Here is a 15,982-nt window from a genome sequence, read left to right as displayed (position 1 = left end):
GGGTTAAGCTTTTACCTATTTCACCAAACTTTCAAATGTCTGCCTACTTCTTGAAATATAATGTAGACTTTAAAACTATATTGTTTTTTCTGCTTGTCATACATACATCTTATGACTTTGTTGTAAACTCTATATTTGTGATTTTATTTTTAAAGAATCAAATTTATTTTACTTTTGAATTAAATTTATTTTAAAAGAGATTAAGAATGAGGAAAAATTTCATTTATTCATTGTTTTCAAATTTCCATCCACAATCATTTTCTTTCAGTCTGAAAAGCACCCTTTTAAGTATATCTTGTAGTGTGTATCTGTTGGTAACAAGTTCTTTCAGCTTTTGTTTCCAGAAAATGTATTTATTTTGCTTTTATCTTTTAAAATCTTTTTATTTTAGAATTACAAAAAATTTTCAAAGAAAGAGTTTTCATACACTTTTTGTCAAGGCTAGCCTAATGTTAACATCTTACATAGTCATAGTGCATTTGTGAAAAACGTTGAATTAACAAGGTGCAATATTATTTGCTAGACTACACACTGTATTTGAATTTTACCAGTTTCTCCATGGTGTCCCTTTTCCAAGATCTGATCCTCGATACCGTGTCTCCTTAGACCTCTCTTATCTGTGACAGTTAGTTGCTTCATTATTTTTTCATGACCTTGATAATTTTGAAGAGTATATTAGGGTCAGGTATTAATATTTGATTGGATGTCTCTCATTTTGGGGTTTTTTGGTAGTTTTCCCATTTTTAGACTGAAATTTGGGTTTGGGGGTTGAATACCACAGAGATAATGTGCCATTCTTCTGTACCAATTAGAGTTGTTTCATTGCTGTAAAAATTTTCCTGAAACACCTTGGTGATCAGCCCTTACTTACACCTTCAGTCCTTGGCAACAGCTGATCTATGTTTCATTCTGTAGTTTTCTTTTTTCCATAATATCAGATAAATGAATCACACAATATGTGTCTTTTGGTTCTATCTTCCTTCACCTAGGAAAATGTCTTTTTAATATTCACCCATTTTGTTGTGTGGGCCAATATTTTGTTCCTTTTTATTGCTGAGTAGTAGCCCTTTGCTTTTGATAGATTATCATTTGTTTTGATAAATGAATGTTCTCATTCACTTATTGAAGGCCATGGTGATTTTCTCTCCAATTTTTGTCTATTTATATATGAAGCTGCTATAAACATTTATGTAGCAGTTTTTGTGAGAATATGAGCTTTCATTTTCCTTGAGGTGATACCTAGATAGGAGTGGGAATCTTGTGTAAGTGTATATTTTTAACTTTGAAACCTTAAACTTCTTAAAGCAAACATTGGAGAAAATATATTGACCTTGGATTTGGCATTGAAGTTTTAGATATAATAGCTAAACTACAGTCTATTAAAAATTATATTCAAACAAAAGATTAAATTTTGCTGCATTCAGGACACTGTTAAAATGCAAAGACAAGTTACGGACTGGTGGAAAACAATTGAAAAGTTACATATCTGATTATAGACATGTATCAAGAATATATAAAGAACTTTTAAATCTCAAATATAAACAATCTAATATATAAATGGACTAAACATCTTAATGGACATGTCACCAAAGAAGCTATATGGATGGAAAATAGACAAAGGAATAGGTGATTACATGCTTAGAGAAACTGAATGCAAATGAAATCTGCATTGAGGCACCACTACACATCTATCAGAATTTCTTTAAAAATGGAAAATACCAAATGCTGGAGAAATTGCAGAGTACAGGAACACTAAGTTTTTGCTGGTAACAATTTAGGATGTAAATTAAGGATGAAGAAGTTGCTTTGGAATACAGTTTGGCATTTTCTTATAAATACACATTTTTCATACGACCCAGCATTCTCAATCCTAGATATTTACCAAAGTTAAATGAAAGATTACAAAAACTTGCTCTTCTGTTTGAAGGTATTGTGAGTTCAGTTCAGTTGGTCAGTCATGTCCTACTCTTTGCGACCCCATGAATCGCAGCACACCAGGCCTCCCTGTCCATCACCAACTCCCAGAGTTCACTCAGACTCATGTCCATCGAGTCAGTGATGCCATCCAGCCATCTCATCCTCTGTCGTCCCCTTCTCCTCCTGCCCCCAATCCCTCCCAGCATCAGAGTCTTTTCCAGTGAGTCAACTCTTCACATGAGGTGGCCAGAGAACTGGAGTTTCAGCTTTAGCGTCATTCCCTCTAAAGAAATCCCAGGGCTGATCTCCTTCAGAATGGACTGGTTGGATCTCCTTGCAGTCCAAAGGACTCTCAAGAGTCTTCTCCAACACCACAGTTCAAAAGCATCAATTCTTCGGCACTCAGCTTTCTTCACAGTCCAAATCTCACATCCATACATGACCACAGGAAAAACCATAGCCTTGACTAGATGGACCTTTGTTGGCAAAGTAATATCTCTGCTTTTCAATATGCTATCTAGGTTGGTCATAACTTTTCTTCCAAGGAGTAAGCGTCTTTTAATTTCATGGCTGCAGTCACCATCTGCAGTGATTTTGAAGCCCCCCAAAATAAAGTCTGCCACTGTTTCCACTGTTTCCCCATCTATTTCCCATGAAGTGATGGAACCAGATGCCATGATGTTTGTTTTCTGAATGTTGAGTTTTAAGCCAACTTTTTCACTTTCCACTTTCACTTTCATCAAGAGGCTTTTTAGTTCCTCTTCACTTTCTGCCATAAGAGTGGTGTCATCTGCATATCTGAGATTATTGATATTTCTCCCGGCAGTGTTGATCCCAGCTTGTGCTTCTTCCAGCCCAGCGTTTCTCATGATATACTCTGCATATCAGTTAAATAAGCAGGGTGACAATATATAGCCTTGACGTACTCCTTTTCCTATTTGGAACCATCCTGTTGTTCCATGTCCAGTTCTAACTGTTGCTTTCTGACTGGCATATAGGTTTCTCAAGAGGCAGGTCAAGTGGTCTGGTATTCCCATCTCTTTCAGAATTTTGAAGGTATTGTCAGTGGATAGCAAAGGGTATTTGCCATTTCTTTTTATTTCAGCACTTTTTAAAGATAGTGTTCTGTTGCCCACTAGCTTGTATTTTTTTCTGATAAGCCCCCTGAAATTCTCTTTGTAGCACCTGTGTATTTTCCCCGTGTGACTAATCTTCTTCTCCAAATTATGGTTTTATTTGTATTTAAAAGTACATTGGAAATTCTGCATGTGCCCATGACTAAGCTAGTTTTCAATATGTTACTTCAAGTTTGATGATAGGTTTTGTTTTGAGAAGTCCTTTTTTGAACTGAATGCCAAAATGGGGGGAATGCCTGTACATTTCCAACTGGCCCTCAAGCGATTAATGTAAATTGTTTTCTTGCTAATGATGGTGAGTGACTTTAAAGTTTTAGCACCTGACCAGATTTTAGTTCACAATGATAGTTACTTTAAGGTGACATGACTGTGCTGAAAGCTGTTAAACACTGTAGTATCTGAAGATAAGTGCTGTTAACAGTGGCTGCTTGAAAAAGTTACTTTTTTTAAAGTCAAACTTTCCAACTTTTTTCTTTCTGTATAATTTTCTCTTTGAATAATTTTTTTTTTAAACTGACATGTTACATTGTATTAGTTTTAGGTATACAACATAATGATTTGATACATGTATATTGTGAAATGATTACTGTATGAAATCTGGTTGACATCTGTCACCATATATAGTTACAGTATTTTTCTTGTGATGAAGATATTTTCTGTCTTCAAATTCACTTAACTTTTCCTCTGCAGTGTCTAATACGCTCTTAATCATTACCAGAAAATTTTTTAATTTTCTAGATTAAAAAAAATGATAGATGTTGCCTTTTTGTTAGTTCTTATTTCTTTTATCAATGTATTCATTTTCTAAAATTTAAATCCTAGCATATATTTTTAGTAATCGTTTTAGGGTCCTTATCTGCTGTTACCATCACTTTGTCTTCTGGGTCTGTTTTAAATTGACTGATTTTCTTCTTGGTTGTGGGCCACATTTTCCTACTTGTTGCTTCATAGAAAAAATATACATTTCTTGAAAAGTAATTCATAATTTCTTCAACCGTGTTTCTATTGATAAGCAATTATGTTATTTGTAGTTTTAAATTGTTGCAAACAATGTTTTAATGAATATCCTTCTGCTGTGTTTTGTTCACATGTTAAAATTCCTCTTGGTATAAATTTCTGCTAGTGGAATTTCTCATCAAAGGACCCGTTTATGCAAATATTTGACATATTATGCCATATTTCCCTTTCCATAGGATGTACATATTTTATATTAAATAAATACTGAATTTAAGTTAAATAAGTACTGCATTATTTTTAAGTTTAGAAGAAAATCCTGTAACAAACATGGTTCATGGCAGAACACGCCAGGCTCCTAGAGATTTGGTTCTGTAGCACGTTGTCACAGATTCATCTTTTGACCGTAACCTTAGTAAACCCACTTGAATATAACTCTTGGAAACTTTCACATAATCAGATGCTGAAAGAAGTAGATATTGTGGTCATTTTTTTATATTTTGAATATGCGTGTGTGCTAAGTTGCTTCGGTTGTGTCCGACTCTTTGCAACCCTGTGGACTATAGCCCGTCAGACTCCTCTGTCGATGGGATTCTCCAGACAAGAATACTGGAGTGGGTTGCTATTTCCTTCTCCAGATATGCTGAGTATAAGAAAAGTTAATTTGATAGTGTTGTAATAGTACTACATTTTGTTGTTGTTCCTTCTAATGGAGTGGTTACACTATTTTTAAGGAATTAATTGGGTGATATTGTTTATATTTAGTTTTTACTGAATTAATCAGAATATTAATTGCTATAAGAAGAGGCTTTTGGGGGGGCTTGTTTTAGTGACAGTACTGCCCTTGCAATTTGAATCGACTAGAATATTATCCTCGAGGGTAGAAATTTTTTTGTCTTTCTTGTTGTTGCAGAAACCTAAAATTCCCAAGTGCTACCTTATTTTTGGTTTGGGGCTTGAAATGCTGGAGTGTTTGCTCTTTTTTCTAGTCACCGCCGGTAGCCTTTAACAGCTTTTTGAATACCTCAGGTGATCTCTCTCCATGTTCTTTGTAATTTTTGGTTAGTTGCTGGACAGTGTGAACTTTATATAGTTAAGTGTCTGTATTTTATTGCATTTCTTTAAAGAACATTGAGTTTTATTTTGATAGGCATTTATTTCCTTTTGGATCACTTTGAGCTTGCTTTTACAGCTTGTTTTTAAGTTTTATTGTAAATCTTGTTAGCATAGCCTTTATTCTGTGGCTGGAGTCATTAGACTTGTCTCATGAACAGATCTGGGCTACAGCCCTTGAGCTAAGGATGGACTTTACATTTTTAAACAGTTGTAAAGAAACAAGAATAAAAGCTAAGAATATGTGGTAGAGACTGTATGTGTCCCACATAGTCTGAGATATTTACTGTCTTGCTCTTTACAGAAAACATTTTCTGATCTTTGCTCTAAGACTTGCTTAATCCTAACTTATGTTTTATTTCTTGGCTTTCTACTGAATATCCCAGGTTTTCTGTGATGTTTTCATTCTGTTTGATTGGAACTCATATGTCTTCCCTTTATAAAATCTCTGAAAGACGTGCAGCTTTTAGCTACATTTAATTTTTCTTTCCCTGGTATTCTTTGCAAGTCTCATGTGGTCTTACTATGCGTGCAGAACTTAGTATCTAGCCGGAGACTCTGAGGATCACCTCTGCACATTTCTGGAGCCTTTTCTCTGGGTAGCTGTTTTCACTTTGGTACACTGGCTCACAGATTCCAGCCACCTTACATTCCCTTAACTTTTTTTATTTTAATTTTATTTATTTTAAAATAAGATAATGTTTTAATACAATATGTTTTTTAACTAAAGTTAAGTTTTAAAAACATGAGTTGACCATGTATTTCTGGGTTTATTTTTGGACTCTCTATTCTATCCCATTGGTGTCTGTTTTTATGCTGGTATCATACTGTATTTTTTTTTTTTAACTTTCTATTTTATGTATGGCTGAGTCACTCTGTTGTGCACCTGAAACTATTAAAACATTGTTAATTGGCTATACTCTATAAACTTTTTTTGTCTCTTATCTTTTCACCTCAAAAAGATAGCTGTGCTTTGCTTGAATTATCCATTTTTGTTCTAGTGTTCAATAACGTTTAGTTAGAAACCTGCAGTGAACATAGAACTTACATTTGGTTGTTGACCTTCTCTCAGGCATTACAGTCTTGTCTGACCTTTGCCCAATGTCTGAAAACTGTTTTCCTAAATTTTTTTCTTTTTCTTTTAGTTTTCTAGTTGTTTATATGTGAGGACAAGTCTAGTATCAGTTATTTTTTCATGGTGAGAAGTGGAAGTTTGTTTCAGTTCAGTTCAGTTGCTCAATCGTATCCGACTCTTTGAGACCCCATGGACCGCAGACCACAGCACGCCAGGCCTCCTTGTCCATCACCAACTCCCAGAGCTTATTCAAACTCATGTCCATTGAGTTGGTGTTGCCATCCAACCATCTCATCCTCTGTCATCCCCTTCGCCTCTCGCCTTCAGTCTTTCCCAGCATCAGGGTCTTTTCCAATGAGTCAGTTCTTCACATCAGGTGGCCCAAGTATTGGAGTTTCAGCTTTAGCATCAGTTCTTTCAATGAAAATTCAGGACTGATTTCCTTTAGGATGGACTCATTAGATCTCCTTACAGTCCAAGGGACTCTCAAGAGTCTTCTCCAACACCACAGTTCAAAAGCATCAATTCTTCGGTGCTCTGCTTTCTTTGTAGTCCAACTCTCACATCAATACTTGATCACTGGGAAAACCATAGCCTTGACTAGACAGACCTTTGTTGGCATAGTAATGTCTCTGCTTTTTAATATGCTATCTAGGTTGGTCATAACTTTTCTTCCAAGGAGCAAGCGTCTTTTAAGAAGTCTGGTTAGTAAACATTGATAGAAATGCTTTTAGACTTTTGATATATTATAAATTAATAATTATACTTGTTAAAAATATCTTATATGTTGTAAATTGAATTTAATTTTTATAGCATTTGTAAAGAGGTAATAGCAGGATATTAAGGAAACTGTGATTAAGATTCAGTTCTGTCTGCATCTTGAATGCCTACTCTGTGTTTCAGACTTTGTACATCTTGCTGGGGACAGAAAAAGTAACATGTGATTTGAAGGCCAGGTACTCAGTCTGGTAGGGAGAGTAGACCTATGTATTATCTGTTGCTGCATGACAGATTACCCTAAGACTAAGTGGTTTAAAAAACTTAATCTCTTGGCCAGGAATCTGGCCATGGCTTTAGCTGGATCTTCTGGCTCAGGATCTTTCAAAAACCTGAAATTAAAATGTCAGTCAAGCTGCAGTGGTATCAAGGCTTGACTGGTGGAGGATCCATTTCCAAGTTCACTGACATGGTTGTTGGCAGGAATCAGTTCCTTTCCACGTGGGCCTCTTGACAGGGCAGCTCACAGTGTGGTAGCTTATATCTCTTGTAACCTTATCTCAGAAGTGAAATTCTGTCATTTTCACTGTATTCCATTTAAGAAGTAAGTCCTTAGGTCCTGCCTACACTCAGAAGGAGGGGATTACACAAAGATATGGATATAGGACACGAGGATCGTTAATAGCCATTTTAGAAATTGCCTTAATAACCCATGGTATATAAATTGCATAAAATATTATAACTGGGTCTATAAAATAATGTTTTGTTTTATAAAGAAATAAAGTTTCAGAAGGAAACCTGGCACATTTCGATACATTTACTATTTGCAGATGAAGGGTAGTATGTGAATCTCAAACAGAAATGAATTCATAAATACTTGACAAGAAAACAACCCACTCAGAAGAAATCTCAGCAAATACTGTTTATAAATTTTAGTCAGAAATTAGCTCATATTGTTGATGTTGAAATATTTTTGCTAATAAATTTGAAATATTTTCATTAATAAATTCATCCACAGATTAACTGTCTCATTTCAAAGGCTGTACACACTTCCTACAGCTATCTAATTGTCTTTGCAAAGGGAATCTTCTAGATGAGGACAAAATTAAGACATAGAGAATTATTTTTAATGTGAAAGGTAACCATAAGATTGCTGATCTTATTGGCTTTTTAGACCAGTTTATTTTAATACTTAAGGGCATGTCTTGTAAAATATATGTTAATAGTAATAAACCCTAAAGTTGTTGAATGATTTTATTTTCCTTATAATGGCACTGTCCTCTGCATTCTACATTTGTATTTGCTTTCTGGAGCATAAAATGCAGTTGAGGTTGATGTGCCCAGATTTTGTATCAAGTATCATAGAGGCACATGCCGTTATGACATCTTCACTCACTCATTCATTTATTTAAAAAAATATTTGTAATTAAGTTTTAAATACTGTTCTAAGTAATTTGGATATGTCAGTGAACATGGATAAAAATCATTAAGTTAACATTTTGGTTGGTATGGTTCAAAAATAAACAATAAACATGATAGGTAAGTAAGCACACATTCATTATAGATAAGAAAAAAATTATATATGTGCTCTTTTAAACCATACTAAGGAAAATTACATAGAAAGCTACTTGGTTTTCAGCTTATTTTTGTTGATCACTTTTTAAAATATTGATTAAGACAACAAACTTTGGGGAAATATTCTCTCTAAAGACAGAATTAAAATCATGCTGTTAATTAAGAAATGACCATGTTTTGCTCCTACAATAATTTCTTGCTTTTGATATGCAATATCAATATTACTCTAAAGTGCAGTAATTTGATGGGTTTCCGAGGTGGCTCAGCAATAAAGAATCTGCCTGCGGATGCAGGAGTTGCTGCAGACGCAGATTTGATTCTTGGGTCAGAAATATACCCTGGAGGAGGAAATGGCAAACCACTCCAGTATTCTTGCCTGGAAAATTCCATGGAAAGAGGAGCCTGGGGGGCTCCAGTCCATGGGATCACAAAGAGTCGGACACGACTGATCGACTGAGCACAATTTTTCCTCTTCCACGTACTAATTTAATATCTTAAGTATTTTTGGTGGTTTATAAAATCCCAAAGCACTTGGTATCACAAAATTATGTTTCTGTAAACTTGTTACTGTTCAAATTATTTTATACTTTTGCTGGCTTTGGATATTTATGATAATTGTTATAATTTTAAGTAAAATGTGCAGCACATCTTTTATTATTTGTTATTGAGGTGATTCTTATTTAGAAAATACAGTTTTGTTTATCACATTTGTCTTTCTAGGTTAGTTTTTTCTATGAAGGGGAAGATTTAACACTTTTAATGTCTTATTGTTAAAGGTCAGTTTTCATTCCAATCCCAAAGAAAGGCAATACCAAAGAATGCTCAAACTACCGCACAATTACACTCATCTCACACACTAGTAAAGTAATGCTCAAAATTCTCCAAGCCAGACTTCAGCAATATGTGAACCATGAACTTCCAGATGTTCAAGCTGGTTTTAGAAAAGGCAGAGGAACAAGAGATCAAATTTCCAACATCCGCTAGATCATGGAAAAAAAGCAAGAGAGTTCCAGAAAAATATCTATTTCTGCTTTATTGACTATGCTAAAGCCTTTGACTGTGTGGATCACAATAAACTGTGGAAAATTCTGAAAGAGATGGGAATACCAGACCACCTGGCCTGCCTCTTGAGAAACCTACATGCAGGTCAGGAAGGAACAGTTAGAAATGAACGTGGAACAACAGACTGGTTCCAAATAGGAAAAGGAGTACGTCAAGGCTGTATATTGTCATCCTGCTTATTTAACTTCTATGCAGAGTACATCATGAGAAACGCTGGGCTGGAAGAAGCACAAGCTGGGATCAAGATTGCCGGGAGAAATATCAATCACCTCAGATATGCAGATGACACCACCCTTATGGCAGAAAGTGAAGAGGAACTAAAAAGCCTCTTGATGCAAGTGAAAGAGGAGAGTGAAAGAGTTGGCTTAAAGCTCAACATTCAGAAAATGAAGATCATGGTATCTGGTCCCATCACTTCCTGGGAAATAGATGGGGAAACAGTGGAAACAGTGTCAGACTTTATTTTTCTGGGCTCCAAAATCACTGCAGATGGTGACGGCAGCCATGAAATTAAAAAAAGCTTACTCCTTGGAAGAAAAGTTATGACCAACATAGATAGCATATTGAAAATCAGAGACGTTACTTTGCCAACAAAGGTCCGTCTAGTCAAGGCTATGGTTTTTCCTGTGGTCATGTATGGATGTGAGAGTTGGACTGTGAAGAAGGCTGAGCCCTGAAGAATTGATGCTTTTGAACTGTGGTGTTGGAGAAGACTCTTGAGAGTCCCTTGGACTGCAGGGAGATCCAACCAGTCCATCCTAAAGGAGATCAGCCCTGGGTGTTCTTTGGAAGGAATGATGCTAAAGCTGAAACTCCAGTACTTTGGCCACCTTATGCGAAGAGTTGACTCATTGGAAAAGACTCTGATGCTGGGAGGGATTGAGGGCAGGAGGAGAAGGGGACGACAGAGGATGAGATGGCTGGATGGCATCACTGACTCGATGGACGTGAATCTGAGTGAAGTCTGGGAGTTGGTGATGGACAGGGAGGCCTGGCGTGCTGCAATTCATGGGGTCGCAAAGAGTCAGACACAACTGAGCAACTGAACTGAATGTCTATTGGTTTAGCTTAGTATTGAGTAGAATGTAGTCTAGGTTCAACATATGGTAAGACAACATTTTACAGTGGTGCATGTATTGTCAGACAGTATAATAATACACAAACATTAATACTTCTTTTGTCAACTTACTGAATTAAATACATCCCTTAGGCCATTAGGGTGGATTTTTTTTATTGAGATGTGAGGTTCAAAAGGACAAAATAGTAGTCATGTTCTTTAATTGTTGAAACCGTTTCTTCAACTTTTCTGTGTAGTCTTTCATAACTACTTAATGAATGGTTAAGCACCCATCACATTGTTTTATATATAGAAACTATTTCTTTTCTCTCTTTTACAAGGACCTCAGTGCCTGGAAATAAGACTTTTCTTACATAGCTCTGAACTTGTCAAATGGTATTAAAGTTATATCTTTGCCTACAGATATTTTTCTTGGGGAGAAAATTGTTTTGTTTCCAAAAAATTCAAAGCTTCGTGATGTAGAAGTGACAAATGAAACCAATAACCTAGCCTGAGACAGCATATCCATTTTGTAGTGTAAGATGCACAGTAACTAGAATTTAACTGGTATTAGACTTCTGTTGCAATTGTTGATATTTTAAAAAAAAATTGAGGAAGGAATAATCTACCATAATCCATATGAATCTTTGCTTATGAATCTTTGCTTATGTTTGGAGTGGTTGCCGGCTGTATAATGGCTGTGATAACCTTTACTTGGCTAATTGCCTGTCACCTGCAGAGTGAAATGGTATGACAGCTGAGCAGTGAGAAGGGGGTGGAGTTTAAATTTTGTAGAAATGAATTCACTCATACAGAGACCATGTTTCAGTTTGAGATAATGGAAAAATCAGCCCAGAATATGTAGTTGAGTACCTTTGGTTTGGTTTTGAGTGAATTGTCAAAGATACAGTCTTTAAATCTCAGTATCTGTGCTATATTGCACAGTGATGTTAGAAGGAAAAGTAATAATGGCGTTTGGAGGACTTTCAATCTTAGAGCTAATTAATTTATGTTGTAGAGCCTTGATTTAATATGGAGATGTAAAAGCTTTTCCTTTTTTCTTGTTGCATTATTTGCCAGCCTATTGGCTACTTAAAACCAATATGTTTCTTTTAACTCCATGAATTTCAGCTTATGCTATTTTATACATCCTAAATAATTTAAATAATTTCCTTCTCTTTCCACAGCATGTAGAGTCCATGAAGCACAGGAAAATAAAACTTCCTACTCATACCACCAGGAGGATCTCTTGAAAAGAGTCACCATAGGACTACAGGAGAGACTAATTTGTCTGAAGCATCATGTGTTGAAACAACGGAAGGCTACAACCTTTGCGCTGGTTAGAAATAGAGTGATGATGATTTTAATTCTTTGAGCTCCAGGACCCCAGGAGAGTGAGTTGAAACTCTGAAAATGCGGCCATGGACTGGTTCCTGGCGTTGGATCATGCTCATTCTTTTTGCCTGGGGGACCTTGCTATTTTATATAGGTGGTCACTTGGTACGAGATAATGACCACCCTGATCACTCTAGCCGAGAACTGTCCAAGATTTTGGCAAAGCTTGAACGCTTAAAACAGCAAAATGAAGACTTGAGGCGAATGGCTGAATCTCTCCGGTAGGTTCCAAGAAACTGGGAAGAATGGTGAAATATTGTACTTGGTTTTTAGGTGTAGGGCTTCAGTCAGCTATTAAAAAAACGCTTAATGATTTCTGTAAACTGCTATTTTTGCAAAAATTTAAATATCTTAGTAAGGTACTTTTTGTACTACTTCTCTATGTAGTTAACATAGAGAATTACTCTAGCACATCTTGTATTTACATATGAATTTTAGTATAGAAAAACTGTGCTATTCAATTTATGTACTTATATTTTGTTTCAAATTATCTTCAACATTTTGATAATTTTAATTAAGCTTTGTATGATTTGAATTAGTCCATATTAAAATGTTCATCATGGACTATAATAAACATGTTATAATAATTGAGAGACTAAGTTAGTCTAACTGTTGTTAACTTATGAAATGAAAAAAATTCATTCTTAAAACAACTGTATCTGGAATCTAGAGATTTATTATAGTTGCTACTGCTAGTCTATTAAAAAATGTGACAAATATCTGTTAGTCATCAACTTTGAGGAAAAACAAAGTTCTGTATTTTGGGGGGCAAGTGAACGTAGTGTTAAATAGATAATCTCTATATTTGTTTTCAAAGTTATTGAATTTAGAAGTTCTTTAGTATCTTCTCATTCCTCATACTTAAATATGAAAGTGATTGTATAGTTAATGCTTGCTGTCTCTCGAGACAGCAGTCGAAGATTTGAAAAGATGAAAAATTGAGACTCATCTACAGGTGGTAATTGGCTCTAAGGGAAGTAGTGTAGAGAAAAAGAACACGAAGTCATTTCTTTTTTGAGAAAGAAATAAACTGAGGAGTTGAAAGTGGAAGCGTTCTGTTGTGCATGGAGCCTTCAGAGTAATTGGAGAAAGAGAACTGAGAGAGCGATGCTGTGGAGGCTGAGGAGCCTTCTCCATTTCTACAGCCTTCTACATTTCTACATTCTATGAGGAAATGTAGGTGGCAGCATCATCCACCCTTGGTGCCTCACTGCCCTTCACTCTTTACTTAGAACTCAGTTCTTTCCTTTTGTTTAGTTCCATAACTTTTCTTCACCCTGATATTATTTTTGATCTCTTTATGTTCTTTGGAAAACTGGGATATGTGTTAAATGAGTTTTACAACAATGAATGAAACATCATCCCTATTATTTGTAGGAGTAGTACCAATCAGCAAAGTACAAAGTAATCAGAATTAGAAAGCAGACAGATAACTTTTTGAAATTTGTGTATCATTTTATTTCCTTGTTGAGAAGAGCCAGGGAGGATCATGGAAAGGATGGTCTTTCAGTAGAGTCTTACTCATTTGTTATGGGAACCAAAGATTGATAATTAGAAGATAGTAACAATAGCTGTCATTTGTTGAGAGTTTATTTTGTGCCAAGTACTATGCCAAGGACTTTATATGGATTATCTCATTGAATTCCGCAACTTTTTGATGGGATGCTGGTTCTGATTTTATAACCATTTTACAGATAAGGAATCAACAGAATATTAAGTGATTTAATTTTTCCCAAGATTACAGTTTTCACAAATGATGGCACTTACTTTGAATCCTGGCAGTTTGAGTGGACAGCCAGGGAACTGGTGAATTGTTTTGCCTCTCTGAATAGAGGGGCTTCCCTTGTGGCTCAGCTGGTAAAGAATCTGCCTGCAATGCGGGAAACCTGGGTTTGATCCCTGGGTTGGGAAGATACCCTGGAGAATGGAACAGCTACCCATTCCAGTATTCTGGCCTAGAGAATTCCATGGACTAACTGAGTGACTTTCACTTTCACTCTTGGGTAGAAACCAATGAGAAGTATATGATTCAGAAATCTCAACTAAACATCTCATGTAGCAAATCAGCAAGAGTATTTAATTTTGGAGAATCCTTGTAATAAGATCTTATTCTACATTATAGGAATTTTGCTCCTTGAAAAAAGAGTTGCCTCTGAATTTAGACTTATAAAAAATTGCTAATTTTCCCCCTAATTTCAACTTAAGTACTGATACTTCAGTTGGCTTATGTCTAACTGCCAGGCATTAGGTTGGCCAAAAAGTTTGTTCAGGATTTTCTTTAAGATGTCATGGAAACATCCTGAATGAACTTTTTGGCCAATCTAATATTTGTTTCTATTGCATGAAGGAAAACTTGCCTTAATATGAGTTATTCCTTCTGAAAAATAATCTTTGAGTTTCTTAAGTCACTTTCTTTGTAGTCTTTCATGTTTCTGAAGAATTAAGTTCTCAGCTTCTCAGATGTAGAGACAACTTCTAAGAGTGTAGACATTTAATATGTCATGTTATAGAGCATATATCCAATCTGAAAGCACAGATGGAGCAAATGAGCCTGTATAGACACACACAAATAATTTTAAGAAATGTAATTAATTAGGGAAGAAAACTTCCTCAGGCCTTTCCATCAACTTTATTGATAGGACCATTTGTGTTTTCTCCAAAGAGATTTTATTTTAAAGTCCCTGATACCAAAGGAAGAGCAGTAGAGGTGCTAGTGGCATCAGTTTCTTTTTCTCCCTTTGTTGTAATATTTCATACTCAGTTTTCTGTGTCTTTTTTTAATAAGAAGATATGTTCAGAAGGTAGACTGTGTAGAATTAATTCAGATGTCTGTAAAGCTAGATTATTTTTTTGAGATATGGTATGTGGATTGGAATTAGAAAGTAACCCAGAAGCCTGCATGCATGCATGCCCAGTCGTGTCAGACTGTTTGCAACTCTATGGACTGTATAGCCCACCGGGCTCCTTTGCCCATGGGATTATCCCTGCAAGAATACTGGAGTAGGTTGCCATTTCCTCCTCCAGGGGATCTTCCTGACCCAGGTATCAAATCTGCATCTCCTGTGTCTCCTACATTGGCAGGCGGATTCTTTATCACTGGAACCACCTAATTCAGATGTCTTGTAAAGTTAGGTTATTTCTTTTAGATAGGGTATATGGCTTGAAATTGGAAAGTAAGTCAGAAGTCTGATTTACTTAAACATTCAGGACAGTCATTTTTAAAAAGCAATTGCCCAACCCTCTAGCTTGTGTTTGCTAGTCTTATTGATAGGACTACAAATTTAGGAAAATAATTTGAAGATCATTACTCTGAGGGATACAAATGTTTTAGATCAACCTGGGGAGGTTGCTGTATGTTGTTGTTTTCCAGTCGCTAAGTCATATCTGACTCTTTGCAAGCATGCCAGGCTCTTCTGTCTTCCACTGTCTCCCAGAGTTTGCTCAAATTCATGTCCATTGAATCAATAATGCTGTCCAACCATCTCATTTTCTGCCACCCGCTTCTCCTGTTGCCTTCAATCTTTCTCAGCGTCAGGGTCTTTTTCAATGAGTTGGCACTTCACATCAGGTAGCCCAAGTATTGAAACTTCATGTTCAGCATCAGTTCTTCCAATGGATATTCAGGGTTTATTTCCTTTAGGATTGACTTGATTTGATCCCCTTGTAGTCCAAGGGACTCTCAAGAGTCTTCTCCAATACCATAGTTCAAAAGCATCGTGCTGTGTGTATTTCTGTGTGTATCTATATGTATATTTAATTCTGAATTGTTGATGAATAATTCCTATATGGTAAAATACACTCCTTTTAGCACAAATGTCTATGAATTTTGACAGATTCTTACAGTCATGTAACCAGCACTGCAATCAAATTATAGAATTCTGTCTCACTCCAGAATTCTGTTGTTCCCTTTTGTGGTTAAAATTATATTCTACCTTCTGTCCCTGGCATCTACAGATCTGTTTTCTATTCTGTGTTTCTTTT

At 35.8% G+C, this 15,982-nt stretch overlaps 1 protein-coding gene across 2 annotated transcripts in view; it reads left to right on the top strand.

Annotated features, from left to right (window-relative positions):
- Positions 1–15,982, top strand: part of FUT8 (fucosyltransferase 8) — a 318,989-nt gene that overhangs the window by 137,350 nt on the left and 165,657 nt on the right. For both annotated transcript variants that reach the window (XM_005685985.3, XM_018054060.1), the window contains exon 4: positions 11,794–12,222. In XM_005685985.3, coding sequence (XP_005686042.1) covers positions 12,020–12,222 — 203 coding nt within the window. In that variant the 5' untranslated portion in view covers positions 11,794–12,019. The remainder of the gene's footprint in view (positions 1–11,793; positions 12,223–15,982) is intronic.

The sequence above is a fragment of the Capra hircus genome, chromosome 10 (genome assembly GCF_001704415.2).
Source record: "Capra hircus breed San Clemente chromosome 10, ASM170441v1, whole genome shotgun sequence".
Classification (NCBI taxonomy): Eukaryota; Metazoa; Chordata; class Mammalia; order Artiodactyla; family Bovidae; genus Capra; species Capra hircus.
This window is presented reverse-complemented; position numbering and strand designations above follow the sequence as displayed.